This window comes from Zingiber officinale, chromosome 8A (assembly GCF_018446385.1).
Source record: "Zingiber officinale cultivar Zhangliang chromosome 8A, Zo_v1.1, whole genome shotgun sequence".
NCBI classification, from domain to species: Eukaryota; Viridiplantae; Streptophyta; class Magnoliopsida; order Zingiberales; family Zingiberaceae; genus Zingiber; species Zingiber officinale.
In genome coordinates this window covers 136001258-136023374 of record NC_056000.1, presented here as the reverse complement: position 1 = coordinate 136023374, position 22117 = coordinate 136001258, and the positions used below count along the sequence as shown (strand labels likewise).

At 34.1% G+C, this 22117-nt stretch overlaps 1 protein-coding gene across 1 annotated transcript in view; it reads left to right on the top strand.

The window, feature by feature from the left end:
- LOC122010372 (probable zinc metalloprotease EGY2, chloroplastic) overlaps positions 1 to 22117 on the top strand; it is a 30006-nt gene that overhangs the window by 4572 nt on the left and 3317 nt on the right. Inside the window, exons 3-11 of the mRNA XM_042566880.1 lie at positions 730 to 822; positions 890 to 943; positions 1027 to 1134; positions 3689 to 3763; positions 3853 to 3958; positions 4176 to 4269; positions 4508 to 4661; positions 6087 to 6294; positions 6881 to 7041. Of these exons, the coding sequence (XP_042422814.1) occupies positions 730 to 822; positions 890 to 943; positions 1027 to 1134; positions 3689 to 3763; positions 3853 to 3958; positions 4176 to 4269; positions 4508 to 4661; positions 6087 to 6294; positions 6881 to 7041 (1053 nt within the window). The remainder of the gene's footprint in view (positions 1 to 729; positions 823 to 889; positions 944 to 1026; positions 1135 to 3688; positions 3764 to 3852; positions 3959 to 4175; positions 4270 to 4507; positions 4662 to 6086; positions 6295 to 6880; positions 7042 to 22117) is intronic.

Below are 22117 nucleotides of genomic sequence, written 5' to 3'. Positions count from 1 at the left end.
CCACATCAAATGGGATTGAATCAGGTGCTTGTAATGCCCTCAATGCTTTCATTCTGAAAACCTCAACACTGTGTAGTATGAGGATGTTGGCGTACATTGCTTACACTGCAGCGCCTTCCTTTTCCCCTTGTTCTCAATCATGAAGTCGTCCAAGTTTGTGAGAAGTTGGTTTGAGTATTTCTCCTTACCAACATCCTTTTATCGACTATTGGAGCACATCACAAGCTCAATTATTGCCAATTTCTATCCTTTCAATGTACTCCGAGTGGTTGACAGATGGATGATTACATAAATCTGAACATGGTAGAATAAAAATTGAAAGATTTAGCTGAAATGATTTGTTTGGAAATTTTCAAAAAGCTAATTCCAGTTTCTTCTTTCCATTGGAACAATAAGGTTATGCATTACTAAATGTTAAAAAGGTGAAATATAACCAACAAAGATGGCCAATAACTATGAAGGACACGGGCTCTTATAGTGGTTCATGGAGATAGATGGGAAAAATATCTGATCCTCCTCCAAGGAAACACAGCATAAACAATGATTAAGACTGAAAAGTAGTATTATATATATATATATATATATATATATATATATATATATATATATATATATATATATATATATACAAGACCGCATGATAGATGCTCTGAAAATTGTTTAATGATGCAGAAGATTTGTGTCCTTACTATGAGAAGTTCCTTCATGGTTGTTGTCGTGTATCCCCAGGATAAGGATGTGGCTTCTAGCAACAAACTGTTGGATCAGGAAGTAAAAGTTGAAAATAACGAGGAAGAATTTGTGGCTCAAAATAGTGACACGGTATTTTAAGATTTGTTTCCTTGTTGCATAGGTTTGAATGGCTTTGTCAGTACTAATCCCACTGTAGGTCAAGGATGATGAGTTGGAGTTTGCTATTGGTTCACCTTTGCCCGGAATGAAGGTGATATTTTGGGACAATTATGCTTACTTGCTTTTGTTATAGTGTTTTTTGTAATTTTTTGGCTAAAATATTCTTCTTTACAGCAACAATTTGATGAAACTATGAAGATCTCGAAGGCAATTATTGACATCCTTAAAGATCAAGTTTTTGGTTTTGACACATTTTTTGTAACCAGCCAGGAAACTTATGAGGTGAAGCTTCTGTTTTTGTAACTAGAAATTGGTCTATTAAGGATTTAACTTTTAACTTATATGTGGTTTAGTCTGATGTTGCTTTGCTAACTATTCAAAAAACATCATTTGTCATACTTCCAGCTAAGGTTTGCTCAATCACCCAAATATAAATGTATTGCCTTCAAGGTTTAAAATCTTGTTCCATGTTGGGGTTTTGGTGTTTGATAGACTTTTGGTGCTGACCAGCATATCGTGGTGCCAATGGCATTGACCAAGAAGGATGGAGGAGGGAGTGGAAGAGGAAGAAGAAAAAGAGGAGGGAGAACATGGGGAAGAAGTAAAGAAAAGAGACTTGTCTAATCCATCTATTACCTTCCAAAATCTAAGGTTTCACTGTTCATTGGAGATTTGCTTTACGCCTCTTCTCACCACATTTAAGATCTTTGTCAGCTCCTATGCAAAGATCATCCCCATGTGATCACCCTCTGATGCGATTCCACCATGTCCTCAAAGGATTGTGTTGATTTTCCTCTGTTGGATGCCATTTTAGTGCTAAACCTCTCTCTAATGGAATTGAATCACCTATTTTGGGCTATATGGATAGATGTTTAATTCTGGTTGTCCCTCGTTGATGAGATATACTATTTGGTAAGTGCATTTATACTTCAGACTTTAGGATTGTTTAGGATTCGATAGCTCATTTGTATCTACAAAAGGAAGAATAGTAAAGTGAGGAGGGGAAATGAAATTTTCTTGATTTGAAGAATGGGAAATTATACGCAATGACAATGGAAAAGAAAGAAGTTCAAGGATAAGACTTTTCTGCCATAGTTATAATCAGATTGGATAGCTAAGTGAGTTAATTTGTTGTTTGGTCATCCAAGAAAATGCTTGCTTACAGAAATTTGTTCCTGCCATTTGAATCTTTCTCCTTTATAGGACTGATATGTTGTTGGCATCAATTATAAAACAGTTGTAATATGATAAACATGATTCTCATACTTCGTATTTATGCAAAATAAAGAACATTGCGACCCCACCTCTTGTAAAATAATGCCCATGTTCCTTAGTGTCAATAGGACCATGGAAGTCCAATTTACACTTTTGTCTATCAAAGCATCGAATAATTTTGCCATTTTATATTAAAGGAAATGGCTTTCCACATTCCTGGTTGACACGGTTTGTTAGCAAAGATCTTAAATTCTTGTTTTTTTTTGTCCTTGTTGGTTTAAAGTGATTCTTATAAGTTATAACACTATTATTATGATCAAAACTTATTTATATCCCTCAGCTCCTCATTGGTTCTAAGTAGGGGTGCAAATGAGGTAAGCCGCTCGCGAGCGGCTCGGTGAAAGTTCGACTCGAGCTCGGAGTTGACCAAGCTCGAGTCGGCTCGTTTAATATTCGAGCCGATCTCGAGCCCATTTAATACTGGCTCAATGGCTCATTGTGCCTGTTCGAGCCAGGCTAATTCAATATTCTAGTATTTAAAATAATTACGACTTTAAAATTAAATAATAAGTTGAGGAGGTGTTTGTGGTTAGAGTGTTTCATTGGGTTTGCTAGAGGTTGAAGGGTTGAATCCTAGCCTGCGCAACTTATTTTTTCATTTAAATTCATTGTTTCGAGTCTCGGGCCCATGATTAAATGGCCGAGCCAAGCTTGAGCTCAAATTCACAAACTCAGTTGAGCTCAAGCCGAGCCTCTTTAATTTTCTCGAGCTTGAGCTCGGCTCATTTGTACCCCTAGTTTTAAGTGATTCTTATAAGTTATAACACTGTTATTATAATCAAAACTTATTTATATCCCTCAACTTACATATTCCTTATCCCAGTTATGGTTCCTTGTCAAATGAGTTAATAATAAATTTTATATACCTAGTTTAGGATAATTGTAGTTTTTATTTAGTCAATTAATGCTTGCTAGGATTTTATTCAATAGGTAAAAGGCATGACTGCATGACGGTAAAAAATGAAAAGCAACTTCTGCTAGGAAACAATAGCATCTCAACACAAGCTAAGGACGTCTGTAGTCAGTTGATCATATTTAGAAGGGTGGTATAGTAGTCACCCTTTTATCTTTGTTCTTCATGTGCAGACCAACTTTGAAAAAGTAAGTTTAATTGTTCTTTTATTGAATATGTGTGTGAAAACTGCTATTTATTGATGTCAGTCTCACAGTAAATATTTTTGAGGGAAGTTGCAACAACCACAGATTAACCATAAGCCCCATATTGTGGAATTGGTTATATGGATCTTTTCACGAGGTTGTAGATATAATTTTGATTTTTGAGGAAAATGCCAATCTTTACATATACAAACTAGTTTCTTTTCTTTCCAAATTGCATAGTTTCAATATGGTGAACAAATGTTTTCTTGAACTGATTTTAAATTGTCTGAAAGCTCAATGTACAGGTTGTTTATGATATTTTTTTATAAAAAAAATACTAGGTTCATATGTTATTAGAAACTGAAGTTGTTGAATTGTGCAACTTTTGAATTGATAATTGTTCAATCTTCAATCTCTTAGGTTGGTTTCACTGAGTTATACCATCCATTGTCTTTCATAATAGGGAGGAGTGTTATTTAAGGGTAATCTTCGAGGAAAACCAGCAAAAAGTTATGAAAAGATAACAAATAGAATGCAGGTGGGTTCAATGTATTTTATTTCATGTGACTGTTAAGAACCTATAAAACATAGCAACCTACAGAGTTTCCAGCTGACTTATCTTGACAGGGCAAGTTTGGAGATCAGTATAAGCTTTTCCTCCTTATCAATCCAGAGGATGACAAGCCGGTTGCAGTAGTGGTGCCAAAGCAAACCTTGCAGCCAGAAACTACTGGTAATTAGAAATTTCAGGTTGCCTTATGCCGCAGGACATTTTCTATTTATGAGAAAGTGGCTGTCTTAATTTTGACATAACTATTTTCATTGCTGATATCACTTTATTGGTTCAGATGACTCTAGATGCATTAGAGTGATATATTGGAGCAGGATACGATGTATAAGAGCTTGTATATATCTGATTTTGATGTGCTTCAGATAAATTTCATTTGCAGCTGTTCCAGAATGGTTTGCTGCAGGGGCATTTGGCTTGGTTACCATCTTCACATTACTTCTTCGAAATGTCCCTTTTCTGCAGTCAAACTTGCTGTATGAGTTTTTCTCACCTGCTTTTTTCTATTCTTTATGATACACTTCAACAATTCTTTTCTCTCATGCAAGCTGTTGTGAACAATACTCAGAAACCATTCAATCAATGGAAGATTAGATTTTTTTATACCCTTTGTGTATACTGTATATTAGTCAGCTGGATTTTGTTTTTGTTATTCTCTTGAAATCTCTAATGTTCTTTTAGATATTAATTACTTACATTTAGACTTTCTTTCAGATCAACATTTGATAATCTGGAACTGTTGAAAAATGGCCTTCCTGGAGCCTTTATAACTGCACTAATTATAGGTGTTCATGAGTTTGGTCATATTTTAATTGCCAGAGATACTGGCATCAAGCTTGGAGTGCCTTTTTTTGTTCCTAGTTGGCAGGTAAGATCTGCTACCTAACTTTTGGCTTATACTTTTTTCATAACTACACTGGTTTTCCTGAATGATAAAGAGTTTTCATTGATAAAACCTTATTTTCCACATGCATTTTGATCCTAAACTAATGGTTTTCTGCAAATCAAAGACAGTAACATGTTGTATATTGATGTAGTTAACTGTTATATGATTCATGGCTTAGGCATTCTCTCACTTTGAGGTTATGATATTGACTGCATTGTAAATGTGAATTGTACACCTTATGAATGTGCACAATTTATTGGTTTACTCAAACAATTTTACATCTACTTTCCAGTTAAAAAGGATCCTGAAGTGAGTACTTTGGAGTACATAGACTGATTGTAAACTCAGACTACTCACGAACTGTCATTTTGATCAATGGTTTTATTGTAAATTGGAACTTGCCTAAAAACATTCATATTTGTCAATGGTTCAACTGCTCAACTAAAGTGGTACTAAATTATATTTAAAGAATAAAAACCCAGGTAAATTGTCTAGGTCATAGGGGTTTTTAGAGTTGTAAATGAACAAATGTTTACGAACAAGCTTTTGGTACTAGACTCAATAAGAGCTCATTATGTTAATATAAAACAAACAAACTCAAACACTAATCAGTTTGGCTCAGTAACGTCCATAAAGAGAGCCCATTAACAATTTATAAATAACTTTTCTAAATCGATTAATCTTGTTTTTATTAAATATATAAAATTTAACATTTTTAATTTTAAATTATATATACTAAGTTAAAAATGAGAAAATTATACAAATTTCATTTAGCAGATCAATATTTTAACTAAATTATAAGAATACAAATGCCTCAAGTTGAGCTTGATAAAAAGCTCTAGTGTGCTCAGTAACATTTAATAAATAATCTTGAACAAACTTGATAAGAAAATCAACAAGTTTAAACACTACCAAGCTCAATATATGGCCAAGCTCATCTCTTGTGGCTTGTTTACACCAGTATGGGGTATGAACACTTTTCATAATCTTCAACCTTTGGCATGAACTCCCAGCTGAAGCACTGGTGCAGTCAAGTTATGGAAACACTACATTTGCAGACCCACACTGCACTGTATTTCTATTTGAACAATGCAGCTCTTGCAGATTAATGAATCTAATAGCAGTGCCAGATGGAGATATCGCCATAGTCATGATAAAAAGATTATTTGCATATAATCTCTACTTATCAATTTTGTGTGATAGATGTCTTGCCTATTGCTTGCTTTATTTCTTGAGAAAATTATAGGTTAAAATCACCTAATCCCAATAAATGCAATCAAATGATCAAACCTCTTTGTTCTTATTATATTAAGCAACTAAGTGCAACTAATGTGATCAAATGATCACATTTCTGGTTTCCTGTTCTCATTGTTTTCTGAAACTGATGCATGAATTAATTACTTACAGATTGGATCTTTCGGTGCTATTACAAGGATCTTAAGTATTGTACCAAGCCGTGAGGATCTCCTCAAGTTGTCAGCTGCAGGGCCATTGGCTGGGTTTGCAGCAGGGGCACTTCTTTTGATTTTAGGATTTATCTTGCCTCCCATTGATGGCATCGGCATTGTGGTTGATCCAGCAGTCTTTCATGAATCCTTTCTTGCTGGTGGTATCGGTGAGTAATCAATTATCCCATGTTTAATGTGCTCTCATCCATAAATTCCATATCCATATGTAAAACTGCTCTTGCCTTGCTAGTGGGCATCTGCACCTTCATGCAAAGGCTATCATAATTTTCTGTATGCTTGTATGAATTACTTTCAGTGCACAAGAACAAAGACCATTAAGAATAATTAGTTTAAGATATCTTCCCTCTTCATTGAGGCCTCCTCCAAGAACAAATATATGCATGGAAAATATTCAACAAGGACTTTGCTTTTCATATCCTTCACATGTTAAAGTCCTTTTTCATCTTTTTGTTGGTTTTCAAAATGGAGTTAGCTATAGAATATGCAGTAGCACAGGATATAAGCCGTAATTTCTGTTTACTCTGCCAAAGTAACAACAATCAACTTTTTGAGATTAAGCATTAATATGCAAATAAATGGTTTGTGTTTGTTGTAAACTTAGTATTATACCCGTGCCTTTATTAGTCTAAGATATGTTTTATTCCACACTGCTCAAAAGACTATAGGTAGAAATATGTATTTTCTCTTGTATGTGGACTCATTGACAAAATATTTTCTGTCACATATGGACAGCAAAACTTCTTCTTGGTGATGTTCTGAAAGAAGGATCTCCATTGTCAATCAATCCACTTGTGTTATGGGCATGGACTGGACTTATCATTAATGCCATCAATAGTATTCCTACAGGAGAGCTTGATGGTGGTCGCATCTCATTTGCCATTTGGGGAAGAAAGGTAATCAGTTTCTGTGCATGAAATAAATTCATATGTATCTGGCTTAAGCTTTTTTGTGTTTTAGTTTTTGAGAAAATGAGTCATTAGACATGCTGCATTTCAAGAGCTTTGGACAAAAAATAGGGTTTACACAATTCCTTTTGAAATACCTACAAATTGACGTATGCATGTTACAAGATCATGTTTATTGGACTATTATTATTTCATTTCACGGCAGAGTTGTTTGTGAAATACACATGACGAGTGGTGGATCATCTTGATGTTTCAATCAGCACATTCATGGAAACTAATTGTGTGCATGGCCATGAAACTGTTAGGGTATAACTGCAGCAAGAAACTTATCCAATATATATTTCTTATCAACTTTCCGCTAATCATATGGGTGAGATCACCTATTACCTTATTTTCTAGAGGTTTCACTTGTATGAACTTGTATATTTATATGACAATTATTGCTTCTTTTCTAATCCAAAGATTTACCTCTTTTATACACGGAAGAGCACAGGTTTTTCTATATATTCTTTGTATGGTTTTTTAAAAAAATTCCATGTTTTTCTATGCATTTGCTTTCTCATTGTTGTATGAAACAGGAACAAATAACCTACTCATATGCCTAATACTTAGGTAAAATTTGTTATGCCTCTAGACTATAGACATGAGTTGTAAACCTCGATATATGTAAATTGTTATAAGCTTAGTTATTTTATTTTTCAACTTGGTATTAGTGCATCCTTATTCTCCTTATCCATGTTGCAACCTCCTTTAATATCCCATCATCTCATCTCTACAAGTCCAGTGTGCTTCTGCTACTCTCAAAATTACCCCCTCTATAAATCTTGCTCCCCCTCCCTTGCATCTATGTTGACTTCTGCATCTAGATTTGGAAATTCGTTCGATTCAAGATTTGTGCCTCCTACTTGTTCCCTCCCACTCAGTAATAGATTGTGTCATTGTGCCGCCCTGCCCTCTTCTCTCATCACTTACCACCACCCAAATTGCCCCGATACTTCATGCCACTATCCTTTACCCCTCCTGTCATTGTGCCTCCCCTACCCATCTTGCCTCCCCTCACTTTCCACTATTATCCCTCCCCTCCTCTAATTGTTCTTGTACCCTCCTACCTATTTTGTGCCATTTCTCACCACTCATCTTGCCATGCTCCTCCTTTCTCTTTATTCATCCCACATTTGTCACCTACCCCTTCACCTCACTCTCCTCCTTTCTCTTCTGACACTCTATCTTACAAGTAGGACTTTCCCTCTTAAACCATTACATCATGCATTACTTTGTGCTAGATTATCTCTCGTGGATATTATTGTATATGCGTATCTAAATCTAGTGTTCATTTTATTCTCCCTATCGCTTTTCGAGCATTAAGTTATCCTTGCTACTCATAACAATAACAACAACCAAGCCTTTATCACACTAAGTGTGGTAAACTATATGAATCCTCCTACACCATTGGGCTTAATTTACTACTATATTCTTATTTATATTTAAATTAACTATTTTATTATTACTAACCAAGTCTCCTTTGATTTCTCTTTTCCTCGATTAGCGTGTATTTTTGCTATGGTCTCATCGCCTAACTAGGATATTTATTGGCTGCCTAAGTATATGTCACTTAGCGTTTTTTCTCAATAAGTGCAATTTCAACTTTTTCTTTAATGCTCTCATTTCTTATCTTGTGCATCCTCGTATGTTCACATATCCACCTTAACGTCCTTATCTCTATGACTCATCTTCTGCTCGTGTGTTTACTTTACAACCCAATATTCAGCTCCATATAACATAACATATATAATCATTGTTTCGTAAAATTTCCTTTAAGTTTTGGAGGTACTTTATCATCACAAAGAATGCCCTCCACTTCAGCAATCCTACTTGTATCCCATGTAAAATATCTCTATCAACTCCATCCTCCATCCTTTTACAAAAAAAAAACGATCTTAGATACTTAAAAGTTTTGGTTTTAAGTAACTCGTTATCTCCTAAACTTAAGTTTCATATATTCTATCTTATTCTTCTCAGCCTAAAACATTTATTCTCCAATGTTTTCTTTTAAGATTTGAATTTAGCATTTACTCCATATATTTGATCGCTAAAAACAATATCATCTATAAACAATATGTACCATGATAATGTATGTAAGATGTGCCCAGTGATTTCATACGTAACTAATGTAAAATGATGGCTTACATTGATCTTTGATGTGATTCAATTTTTATAGGGTTTCGGTTAATTTGCTTGGAGCCTTCATTCTTGTCATTATATTCTCATATATATCTTGAATTGTTTCAATATGTACTATGCTAATACCTTTCTTTTTTAGAATTTTCCACATAATTTCTCTTAAGACTCTATCATAATTTTTTTTTTATGATTTCCTACTACCAAACCCAAGGCGTAATCCCCAATAGGGATTTTCTCCTACCTTGAAGGTACTTTGATTATAAAATCTATTAGGTGCCTTGGAGGGTTAGGGATAGGGCGTTGAGGATGACAAACTAAAGATGACACTAATAGACTAACTGATCGCCCATATTCCTTATTTTTTGTTACGCATAACCTAACTGACATTGGTACTTGCCTTATCTACCTACTCCACCACATTGATACTTGCCTTAATTTAAACGGGCCTGATCTTTGATCTCTTATGTTATATGTACTTGACACCTATTATGTAATATGTATTCCCAAAAGTTTTTATATTTTTTTGCCATTTTTTCTTTCAAATTATGACACTTTTACCCTAAATCACATTTAAAGGAAGGGGTTTCTATCCTATCTCTAAATTTGTTTCACACTACAATGGGTCGACTTTTACATATGTAACTTGAACAAGTCTGATTGCCTATCTTGACATTTGTACCTTAAGCCCATAAAATGTCATGCTATCGATCTTATTTTATGTAAAGGTTCAATCGGGGATTACAAAATCTTGGCAATCTTCCCCATCTAATGAATGAGGAGTCCGTTAAGAAATCATCTGACCCTACCCACGCCTCAAGTATATGATTCAAGAGGAATCACATAAGGATAGATTGATAAAAATCTGTGGTGAAATCATGGTTTAAAACTTTGACTTATGCCGAGGTTTCGATCTAATACTGGAATGATAAGGCTTCAATGCCGTATCATGTCGTGCTGATATGGTTTGATACTTTTTTTATTTTATTTTTAAATATTAGTATATATTAATTAAAAAATTATTGTTATTAATATTTGATTGTTATAAATGCTTACTATGGGTTTTATTTCAGGTGTTATTTATTGTTCTCACAACTTCAAATTATTCTTGAAATTTAATGTAATTTTTAATATATTTTTTGTATTTCAAAAATATTTAAAATTATCAATCTAGTTTACAAATATTGATAATATGGAATTTTATATTATCCAATAAAGAGAAGACACTTCAATGGTTTCGGCTTATTAATAAAATGTATATTATATTTATATATATAGTAATTATTAGATAAATATATTTATGTGAATAATTTAAAAATAAATTGTATATTGATTTTATATACATTCTCAATTATTGAAAATTAATATTATTAATAAAAACAAATAAATATATATTTTTTAAAGAAAATTAATATATCTATATCTTGAATTAAAATTGATATATTATAATATGTTACCTTCTTAATACCAAAAGGTATAGCGTGAATTAGAAGTATTGGTTCTTGCAACATTCTAGTTAGATCAACCCATAGTTCTCTAATACCTAAATTAAATAATTATCCTATGATATGCAATATCGATATTGATTTTTCCATATGTCCACCAACATGCCTCGATTCACCACTAAAAGTTGGACTTGAACTAACACCACTAGAATCAGAATTGGTACCAGTATAAGATGAGGATAAACATACGTTCTTGCTCTAATATGATGGATCACCATATGATGCATCAGAGTATGATGAACTTCGATCAGAATTTCAACTAAACTCTCCTGCATATCTCGATAATTATGAGTTTTCTTTTGATTGTCACCCTTATATTGACATTGACATTAACTCTTAATAATTCTATCTCCATGATCATCATCTTGGGTTGCATGTGTGTAACCTTTCTTACATGTCCAAGGTTCTAGTGTTGGAATCGGGGAAATATAAGTTTTACAACCATCACTTCCATGAGTACTTGCATTGCTATCAACATCACTATCATCATTTCGAACTTCTAGTTGGACTACAGTGTCAGAAGGTGATGATGTTTCACCACTATCATCATGTTTTTGCTTATTAATTGCATCAAGTAGATTTTCATTAATTCTCAATTAACCCGTTCCCTTAAAAGCAAGAGTTTTACCTTTTCCCTTCCCCCATGCCTTGACTACTTGCACTAATGACTAGTAGCCACCCATGATTTACTTTCTCCGTGTTGGCCTAGGGACGGGTTGGCGAGGGCGCTGGAGGCAAGCGAATCGCCTTTTGCCACAAGAGTTTTACCTTTTCCTTTCTCTTTAGTAAAAATTGTAAAAGTTTTGCCTTTATCTACGAACTTTGGTTGAGTTTAAGATTGGGATGTTTGAGAACGTCTTGGCCTAGATCTAAAAAATCAAAATTCTTGGTCAAAATCTTCATCATCATTTTCCTCACCGATAACTCCTCTAGCTTGTATTTTTTCAATATGCTGAGTAAGAAATTAAGATGGTCATGATGGATCTCCTGTTTCACCTAGTAATGGATTCTTAGTCTAAACAATGCTCTACCAATCCATCATTTGATCATCTTCAGTTTGACAAATCTAATATCAAATGGGTCTACATCACTAGACTCTCGTTCTTCCTTCTCTTCTATTATCGCTCTTAGTTAAAGACGCATATTATAATGAACGTAGACTATCTTCTCTAAGTGATCATAAGAAAGATAATTTCATACTTTTGTATGAATGAGGGAGAAAGTTGATCAATTTTTTTTTTGCAACCACTTAAAGACATCGGTGAGAGAATTCATACTTAACATTTTTCATATTTAGGGTTGATCCTCCATATTGTAACCACCACTCAGCTATAAGATAAATAAAAACAAAATTAAAATAATATTTATATTTGTTGATAATAATTAGTATTAATTTTTGCTATATTTACCTTGCATCCATTTTATGTCAATATGGCACTGCAAAGGGATCGCTAAAAAAATTATGTCTCTCAAAATAATCGACTTTCATTTAAAGTCTCAACAACTAATTACCTATTTGTTTGTAGCCTTGATATTATATTTATGAGAGTCACGAACAAATCTTCATTTGTGGTAAGATTATAACGATATTAATATGCCAAATTAGGATAATAACCTAAAATAATTAAATATATATAATTATTAATAGCAATATTATAATTTCTTTATCATTAAAAAATATGCACCTGCCAAATGAATATATTTTTCCATTTGGTTGTCCCATCTTACAGTAATTATATCAATATAATATTAATACTTGGTGATTGTAGGTGTCTTTTAATTTCCTCTTTTGCTTCATGAATTAGGTGATAAATGTTGTTCGTTTGTGGTTTCTTGTCCATATTGACTTACATAGAATGACATACAAGAGCTTTACTGTTATAAGAATATATGCAATATAGTCCCAAAATCTAGTAGATATAATAATTTTAGTCATGCTAGAATATCAAGAGACTTCCCTATCCTCAGAAGTGAACATGACCTTAAATCTGACTTTTTTCCGAAACGAGTTTGACAAGAGAAAGTGCGTCGCAAACCTAGTTGCTCTTGGTTGTAGAATCTCCCCATCAATAAATTTCCTCATTAATCTATGAACCCAATGATGATTATGGAGGAATTTTATTAACGATTGATCTCTTTTCACTACCTTCTTCACTATATCGAGTTTATCAATATCTGCCATTATCAAATCAATCCAGTATGCTGTGCATGGTGTCAAAAATAATAGTTGATACTTTTGCTTTAATAACTCTAACCCTCTTGAAGTTGACATCATTATTGTAATCACCTGCATTATATGTTCTACACTTTTCTTTTGAACTATGCTATCCATCAAACGATATATGCAAGATACATCATGAATGATTATAGTTGTATCAATAGATTTATGAAATATCACCTTATTGTAATATAACAAAAAGTTGATAATGCTCATCCGTAAAGGTCATGTCCAGTTATCACACATCAATATAGCTCTGTATAAGCCCCATTGCTTCTTGCATGATAGGATCCAAGTCTTGAACTCCTCAACTTGTTCATCTAAATATGAACCAACAAATTCATATGCAGTCGGAAGTTGAAACCAAGACTCGATTTTTAGATGTTGGACATAATGCTATGGTAATATGTGTTGTTCGCTGTATTAGGGGAAATTCGATTGAAATAAAAAAATTTAGCAATATTTTGATCGATTGATTTTTTCTTATCCCTTGTATATGCATCATCACTCCTAGTCTGTTTGGTAGCTTGGTCTAGGTGCATCAATATTAACAATATTAACTGCACACCTTCGTCCTATAGAATGAAAGAAACGATCAATATCATCTTATGTTAAAGTAACACCAACACTTGCGCTCCTCCCCAATGTTGTTGCAGTAGTTGAGTCACTTCCACTAGCATCAGCCGAGTCACTTCCACTAGTGCCAACTATATTACCACTATATCGCATATGTTGCTCATATTCATATTGAGTTCGAGAGACACCAACAGTTGTTAAAAGTTCTTCGTCATTTTATTTAGACCTTTATCACAATCTTCAAATTCATCATAAACTGATTTTATAGTGCTTTGCTTATAAAAAATTTTACGTTGTTGTTGTTATTGTTGTTTATACTTTAATTTTTTTTTACCATCAAGTTTCTCTTTCATTACACGTCGAATTTCTTAAAAGCTTTTAGACATTTAGAAACATTCAGATATCCATCGACAAGATATTATTTTAGACGTGTGACCCTACCGCTGCATTCAATTATATTGCAATACAAACATTGCCGATAGAATCAATTATCTAATTGACGTGCGTGTCTCTAAGCTGGATCTTAAAATTATTGCTTTGGTGTCATTTGCTATACATTATCAAAAATTAAGAGTAGCAAAGAGAAAAAATAATTCATAATTACAGTATTAACAAAATTAATATAAGAAAATTATCTGATAAAAAATTACAAGAAGAATATCTAATTTTAATAAAAGTAATAAATAAAATAAATATTTTCATATAAGAATATTATTTAAATTTTTTAAATAACTATTAAACAACATAATAGAATTTTTATCTTAAGATAAAAGTTTAAATATTCATAAATATGGAGATTAATAAAATTAAAAGTTCAATTAATACAAAAATAGAAAAAATATCGAAATCATATCGGCACGGTACGATATGTTACCGAAACTGTATCGTTCTAGTTTCAGACTGAAATTTTGGCACGGATAGAAATTTTAAATCATGGTATATTATATCTATTTTACATATGCTCGAATGACCCATCCTTATAGTAAGAATGTACATAAACCTATTCCGGTTTGATTTGGTATGGAAGTATGAAATGAACTTATAATTTGATAATCGAGTTGATTCTAAAGATATTTTAGGCATTTTAAAATTAGAAGGATATTAATGGTGCACAATTTGGATGAGCAGGCAAGGCAAAGTACAATGCTGTGAGTTACGGTCAAATCCATCCTAGTTAAGCTCAGAAAAGTTTGGAAAAGCATGTAAAGGTAAAGCACAATGTTAGAAGGGTAGGGAAGAGAGGTCAGGGCAAATCACAATGTAACAAGAAACTTAAGTCCATAAAATAACCCAAAAAGTGTTGAAAGGCAAGACACAATTTTAAGTGGTTGTCTGAGGGAGCAAGGACATAGGAGCCAGGGAATCCTAGATGGGGAAGAGGTAATGATATGCATAAAGCTTATATCATTGACCTTTCAAACATGGATATAAATTGATTTTTACCTTGGTTTCCTTTAATCTTTTTTCAATCACTCTTTTTCAAAGTTTCATGGTATGATTCATTAGCTTAATATTCTTATAATTTGTATAATTTTGTACATCTCCTTTGTTTATATAGGAAAACTAAAATACTACCCGAGGAATTTTCTTCGTTTTCAATATTAGGTTGAATAACTTCATAAGCCATTTCATATCCTTCTTTCTTAGGCACTTCCAATATCTCTATTAGAATATCATTCTATCCAATTGTTTTTCCATTTTATATTCCATTTAACGCCTATTTAACTTCTGAAATTTAAATTTCTCTAATAAAAACTTTTAAAACTTTTCTTCGTTCTTACAAGTTTATAGTATCTTATAAGTTGTTCTTTTTCCCATCAGTTTCTTCTATACTTCTTCATTCCATCACCAAAATTCTTTATTTGGTGGTGTCCATGCTTTTGACTTATCGAGTACGCTCTTAACCACTATTTTCAGATTTGATGCAATCTTATCCCATGTTGTATTTTGAGTTGCCATGTATTTCTCTTAATCCTTGCGCTTCATCTCTTAAATACACTTTGCTTCCCATCTTTTAACTTCCACCACTTAATCCTAAGCGTCATGTAAATTTTTCTTCTATTGATTCTATGCTTGAGGCACATATCTAATATCACTAACCTATGTTAGGTGGTTAAGTTTTTTCTAGGGATGACCTTGCAATTTTTATAAATTTTTTTACCGCTCTTTCTGACCATAAGAAAGTCAATTTGCGACTTATTATTCTACTTTTAAACGTAACCATGTGTTCTTCTTCCTTTTTGAAAAATGTACTAGCTATTATAAGTTCATATGCTATCGCAAAATATAGTATAACTTTTTCTTCTTCATTTCTTGTTCTAAAACTATAGCCCCCACACACCCTATCATTCTTGATTTCTTACTTCTACATGCTAATTTAAATCTCCTCATATTAAATCATCTCGTTTGTAATAATATTTTGTACTATCCCATTTAGGTCTTCCCAAAATCTGTATTTGGTATCTTCATTTTACTTGAAGTATATTTATGTGAATTGCACTAATAGTTTCTATTGCTATCACTATCTTGAGAGTTATGATTCTATCTCTCTTTCTAACTGCACTACTTTGTGTTGGAGTAATCTAGGCGCCTTACGTTTTGATGTTTGGGCAAAGGTTTAAGTTAGGTTTATTATTGTATTTGATATGCATTGTTGCAGGATACATGTACAACAAGGAAAGTTCAAATGTGATCTTGGCAAAGGAGAAAAGTTCAAGAGGAGTCTTGGCGGTGTAAATCCAAGTATATAGTCTTGGCAACGTAAGTCCAAGTGTGACTTGGCAATGGTTGAAGTCTCGGAGGTGAAGAGCCTTTTGGCAAAGGAAGATCCGACAACAAGGACAAGGCCGAAGGAAGCTCCAGAAGGCAAGGCGTGAAGAATGGGGAGATATCCGAGGGATGCGAGGCTGATGGAGGAGGCTAGAAGCCTAGGTCTAGGTTGGTCGGGCGAGGACGAGTGCTGAGTGAATGTACTCTGGGGTCAAATCCTAGGATTAGGGTTTGACCAATTGACTGGGTCAGGGCACAGAATATTTCTGTGCCCGATGGCTACGAAAGCAGTAAACTGCACTGTAGTAGTACTGTTGCAGTCGATTGGTGTTTTTATTAATCGACTGGTATCGAGTCGTTGGCATGTAACGGTCGAATTTCACATGGGACCAGTCGACTGGTGATTGTGCCAGTCAAGGTTTAAAATCTCGACCCGTGACGATGTTTCGGTCCCGGACCGGAACGATGCAGTTTCGATATCGTATCGTGCCGTGCCGATACTGTTTCGGTATTTTTTATTTATATATAGTAATTATTAGATAAATATGTTTATTGTGTATAATTTAAAAATAAGTTGTATATTAATTTTATATAAATTCTCAATTATTGAACAACTTAATATGGTTAGAAAAAATAATTAAATATAGTTTTCTTTAAAAAAAGTTGATCTATGAATAACTTGAATTAAAATTGATACATCATAATATATTACCTTATTAATACCAAAAGGAGTGGCGTGAATCAGATGGAAGCATTGGTTCTTGCGACATTCTGCTTAGGTCAACTCCATAGTTCTCCAATGACCAGATTAAATAAGCATCCCATGACATGCAATATTGATATTGATTTCTCCACATGTTCATCAGCGCGTCTCGATTCATCACTGGATGTTGGATTTGAACTGGCACCACTGAAATCGGAACGGGTACAGGTACAGGCACAGGATAAGGATAAGGATAAGCATACGTCCCCGAGCTCTGGTATGACGGATCACCATATGATGCATCAGAGTTATAATAAGAAGGTTGCGAGTATGATGAACTTCGACTAGAATCAATCTCAGCTAAACTCTCCCGCATATCTTGATAATTATGAGCTTTCTTTTGTTTGTCAACCTTATATCGACGTTGATATTGAATAGCACTACCTCTAGCTCCATGATCATAATCTTGAGTTGCATGTGTGTAATCTATCTCACATGTCCATGGCTCTGGTGCTAGAGTAGGGGGGACATAATTTTTACCATTAGATGCATCACTACTGTCATCACTTCCATGAGTACTTGCACTGCTATCAACATCACTATCCTCATTTCGAACTTCTCGTCGGACTACAGTGTCAGAAGGTGATGATGTTTCATCACTGTCTTCATGTTCTTGCTCATCAATTGCATCGAGTGGATTTTCTCTAATTCTAAATTGACCTCTTCCCATAAAAGCAGGAGGTTTGCCTTTTTCTTTCTTTTTAGTAAAAATTACAGGAGCTTTGCCTTTGCCTTTATCTATGGACTTTGGTTGGGTTTGTGATGTTTGAGAACGCCTAGACCGAGATCCAGAAAATCGAAATTCTTGATCAAAAGCTTGATCATCTTCTTCCTCGCAGATATCTCCTCTAGGTTGTATTTTTTCAATCTGTTGAGTAAGAAATTGAGATGGTCGTGGTGGGTCTCCTCTTCATCAAGTAATAAATTCTCAGCCTCAACAACGCTCCACCAATCCATCATTAGATCATTTTCAGTTTGGACAAATCCAATATCAAATGGGTCTACATCACCAGACTCCTGTTTTTCATTCTCTTCTGTTATTGCTCTTAGTTGAAGACACATATTATAATGAACGTAGACTATCTTCACCAAGCGACGATAAGAAAGACGATTTCGTACTTTTGTATGAATGAGGGAGAAAGTTGACCAATTTCTTTCACAACCGCTTGAAGATGTTGTCTGTGAGAGAATTCGTACTGCAATCTTTTTCAAATTTGGAGCTGATCCTCCATATTGTAACCACCACTCAACTGTAAGATAAATAAGAACAAAATTAAAATAATTATTTATATTTGTTGACAATAATTAGTAATAATTTTTACTATATTTACCTGCATCTATTTTATATCTGCATGAAATTGCAATAGGATCGCTAAAAGAACCATATGCCTCTCGAAATAATCGAGTTTCATTAATAGTCTCAACAATTGATTCTGTGTTTGTATGCAGTCTTGATATTACATGTCTGAGGGCCACTAATAAATCATCATTTGTGCCAAGATTATAACGATATTGATATGCCGGATTAAGATAATAGCCTATAATAATTAAACATATATAATTATTAATAACAATATTAAAAATTCTTTATCATTAAAAAATATGTACCAGCCAAATGAATAGGTTTTCCCATTTGATCATCCCATCTTGTAGAGATTATATCAATGTAATGTTGATACTTGGTCGGTGATTGTAGACGCCTCTTAATTTTCTCTTTTGCTTCATGAATTAGGCGGTAAACGTTGCCCATTTGTGGCTTCTTGTCCATATCAACTTTACGTAGAACAACGTACAATGGTTCTACTGCTATAAGAATATCTGCGATATAGTCCCAAAATCTGACAGACATAATAATTTTTTGCACCTCCTTACCTTCAGTCGTGTTAGAATATCGAGAGGCTTCCCAATCCTCAGAAGAGAACATGGCCTTTAATCCGACTTTTTTCTGATTCAACGATTTTAACAGTAGAAAGTGAGTGGCAAATCTAGTCGCTCCTGGTCGCAGAATCTCCCCATCAATAAATTTCCTCATTAATCCATGAACCCAATGATGATTATAGATGAATTTTGTTAAAGATTGACCTTTTTTCACTACCTTCTTCACTATATCGAGCTTACCGATATCTGCCATCATCAAATCGATACAGTGTGCTGCGCATGGTATCCAAAATAATGTTTGATACCTTTGCTCCAATATCTCTCCAGCCCTTTAAAAGTTGGCACCATTATCTGTAATCACCTGTACTATATGTTCTGCACCTATCTCGTGAACTACATTATCCATCAAACGAAATATGTAGGATGCATCATGATAGTCTGTAGTTGCATCAATAGATTTATGAAATATCACCTTTCTATTGCAGTATAGTAGAAAGTTGACGATGCTCATCCGTGTAGGTCCTGTCCAGCCATCACACATCAACGTAACCCCATATGAGCTCCATTGTTTCTTGCATGATAGGATCCAAGTCTTGATCTCCTCCACTTGTTCATCTAAATATAGACCGACAATTTCATATGCAGTTGGAGGTTGAATACCAGGACCAGATTTTTGGATGTTGGACACCATGCTACGGTAGTATGTGTTGTTTGCTGCATTAGGGGAAATATGATTAAAATGGAAAAATTTAGCAATACTTTTACCGATTGATTTCTTCTTCTCTTTTGAATATGCATCATCAGTCCTAGTCTGTTTGCTAGCTTGGTCTGGAAATGCTAGTGGATCAATATCAGCAATATCAACTGCACGTCTTCGTCCCATAGAAGAAAAAAAACAACCAATACTACCTTGTGTTGAAGTAATACGAACACTTGCACTCCTTCCTAATGTTGATGCAGTAGTTGAGCCACTTCCACTAGCACTAGAGCTACTTCTATGTTGCATATTTTGCTCATAGTCATATTGAGTTCGAGAGGCATTGAGAGCTGCTAAAAAGTCTTCGTCATTTGGAACTTCACCACGACCTTCCATTTCATCATAGATTGGTTCTTTAGAGCTTCGACTATCAACAAGTTCACGTTCTCGTTGTTGTGTATACTTTAATGCTTTTTTGCCATCAAGTTCCTCTTTCATTGCACGACGAACTTCTTGAGAAACTTTTGGACAATTAGAAACATCCGGATATCCACCAGCAAGATGTTGTTTTAGGCGTGTGACCCCGCCGTCGCGTCCAATCATATCGCAATGCAAACATTGCCAATGGAATTGATTTTCTAATCGACGTGCGTGTCTCCAAGCTGGATCATGAGATTGTTGTTTTGGTGCCATTACCTATGCATTATACAAAAAGTAAGGATAATATACATTTATAGGTAATGATCATCATTTTATAATATCAAAAATGCATTTATCATTGTAAATTTACAAATTAAGTATATAAACTATAAACAACAACTTCTGAAATTTGAAACAATCTGATAAAAATATTAATTCATCTTTCTCAATTTAAATTGATCAGAATTGCACAAGATTAATAGTGTTTTATTAGGAATCATAAACATGACAACATACCTTTATCAAGATTTTTAAAATAAAAGACTTGTAATATTTCTAAACATATTACAAAAGTTAATATTCATGGATCCAAATTTTAAATTAATTCTAAGATAAAAAATATTATCTATAATAAATATATAAATTAGCATAAAGATGTTATTTTATATATAATAATTATACAAATTAATTAATTAATTAATTAATTATTATTTTAAAAATATAAAATATAAAAATATCAAAATATAAATTTAATTTATTAGTGTTTTTAGAATTTTTATTTTTTTTAGAATATTAGAATATAAATCTAAATTTTTATTATTTTTTAAAAAAATTAAATTAAATTTTAAATAAAAAATATTATAATATATATCTGAATTTTTATAATTTTTTTAAAATTTTAAACAGATTTCTTATAACTTTTTTTAAATTTTTAAATACAATTTAAAACATTAAGAATTAATTTTTCAGAATATTAATTAAATTTTGATTTTTAAATATAATTTTTATATATTTTAATTTTTATTGAGAAAATTTAATTAGGATTTATAAATGTCTGTTTGGAATATCACGCCTACCTTAGGAATTGTTATAAATCTAAATTATAATTTATTTTCCTAAACTCACGCACATGCACGGCGCACTCGCAGGGTCTAGCGGCGCCGAAGGCGTCGCCGGATGCCTCCGGTGGCCTGCGATGCATGCGAGACGGGACAAATAGGGAATCGTACCTCTGCCGCTGCTCGCCTCGCCTCGCCTCGCCGCTGCTCGCCTCGCCTCGCCTCGCCTCGCCGCTGCTCGCCTCGCCTCGCCTCGCCTCCTCGCTGCTGCTGCTAATCGATCTCTCGCTGGTACGTTTTATAGGGGTTTTTCGTGCGACAGAAGGAATCGAATCGATTCCTTCTGTCGTGCGATCGATTACAGGAGGAATCGATTCCTTCTGTAATCAATCGCACGACAGAAGGAATCGATTTGATTCCTTCTGTCGTGAGTGTCGCTTGTGCTGGCGCGCATCAACGCGCGTATCACGCGCCGAAAGCACAGCCCACGCCCGCGCGTATCACGCGCCGAAATCGCTGCGTGTCGGGTGCCGGTTTTGGCCGGGCGACGGAATGGTAAAAATCGTCCGTGCCGCCCGACACGAAATGGCATTCTTTTCCATGGTGCCAGTCGACTGGTGATTGACTGGTGGCTGGAAAATAACTTGGTATTTTCCTTCCGAGCTCTATTTAATAGAGCTCGGGTTGCTTGGGCATGGTCGACGAAATTAGTAGTAGTTAACCTTGATTAGAGTCTATAAATGCTCAAGTGATCTAGTGTGGTCTTGTGTGAGTTGTGGTGAGGTTTCTTCACCCACAAGGAGGTACACGAGCTAGCCGGAAGTTCTTCGGGGAATCATCCACCGATGGATCAGGATCGTCCACCTTACAGACAGCCGTGGAGTAGGAGCTTTATCTCCGAACCACGTAAACGAGCGTGTCTTTGTGGTTTGCTTGTCTTCATTTTTCTTATTTTAGTTTAGTTTTCTATTTGTTAGTTTGTTTTGTATTCTGCTGTGCACT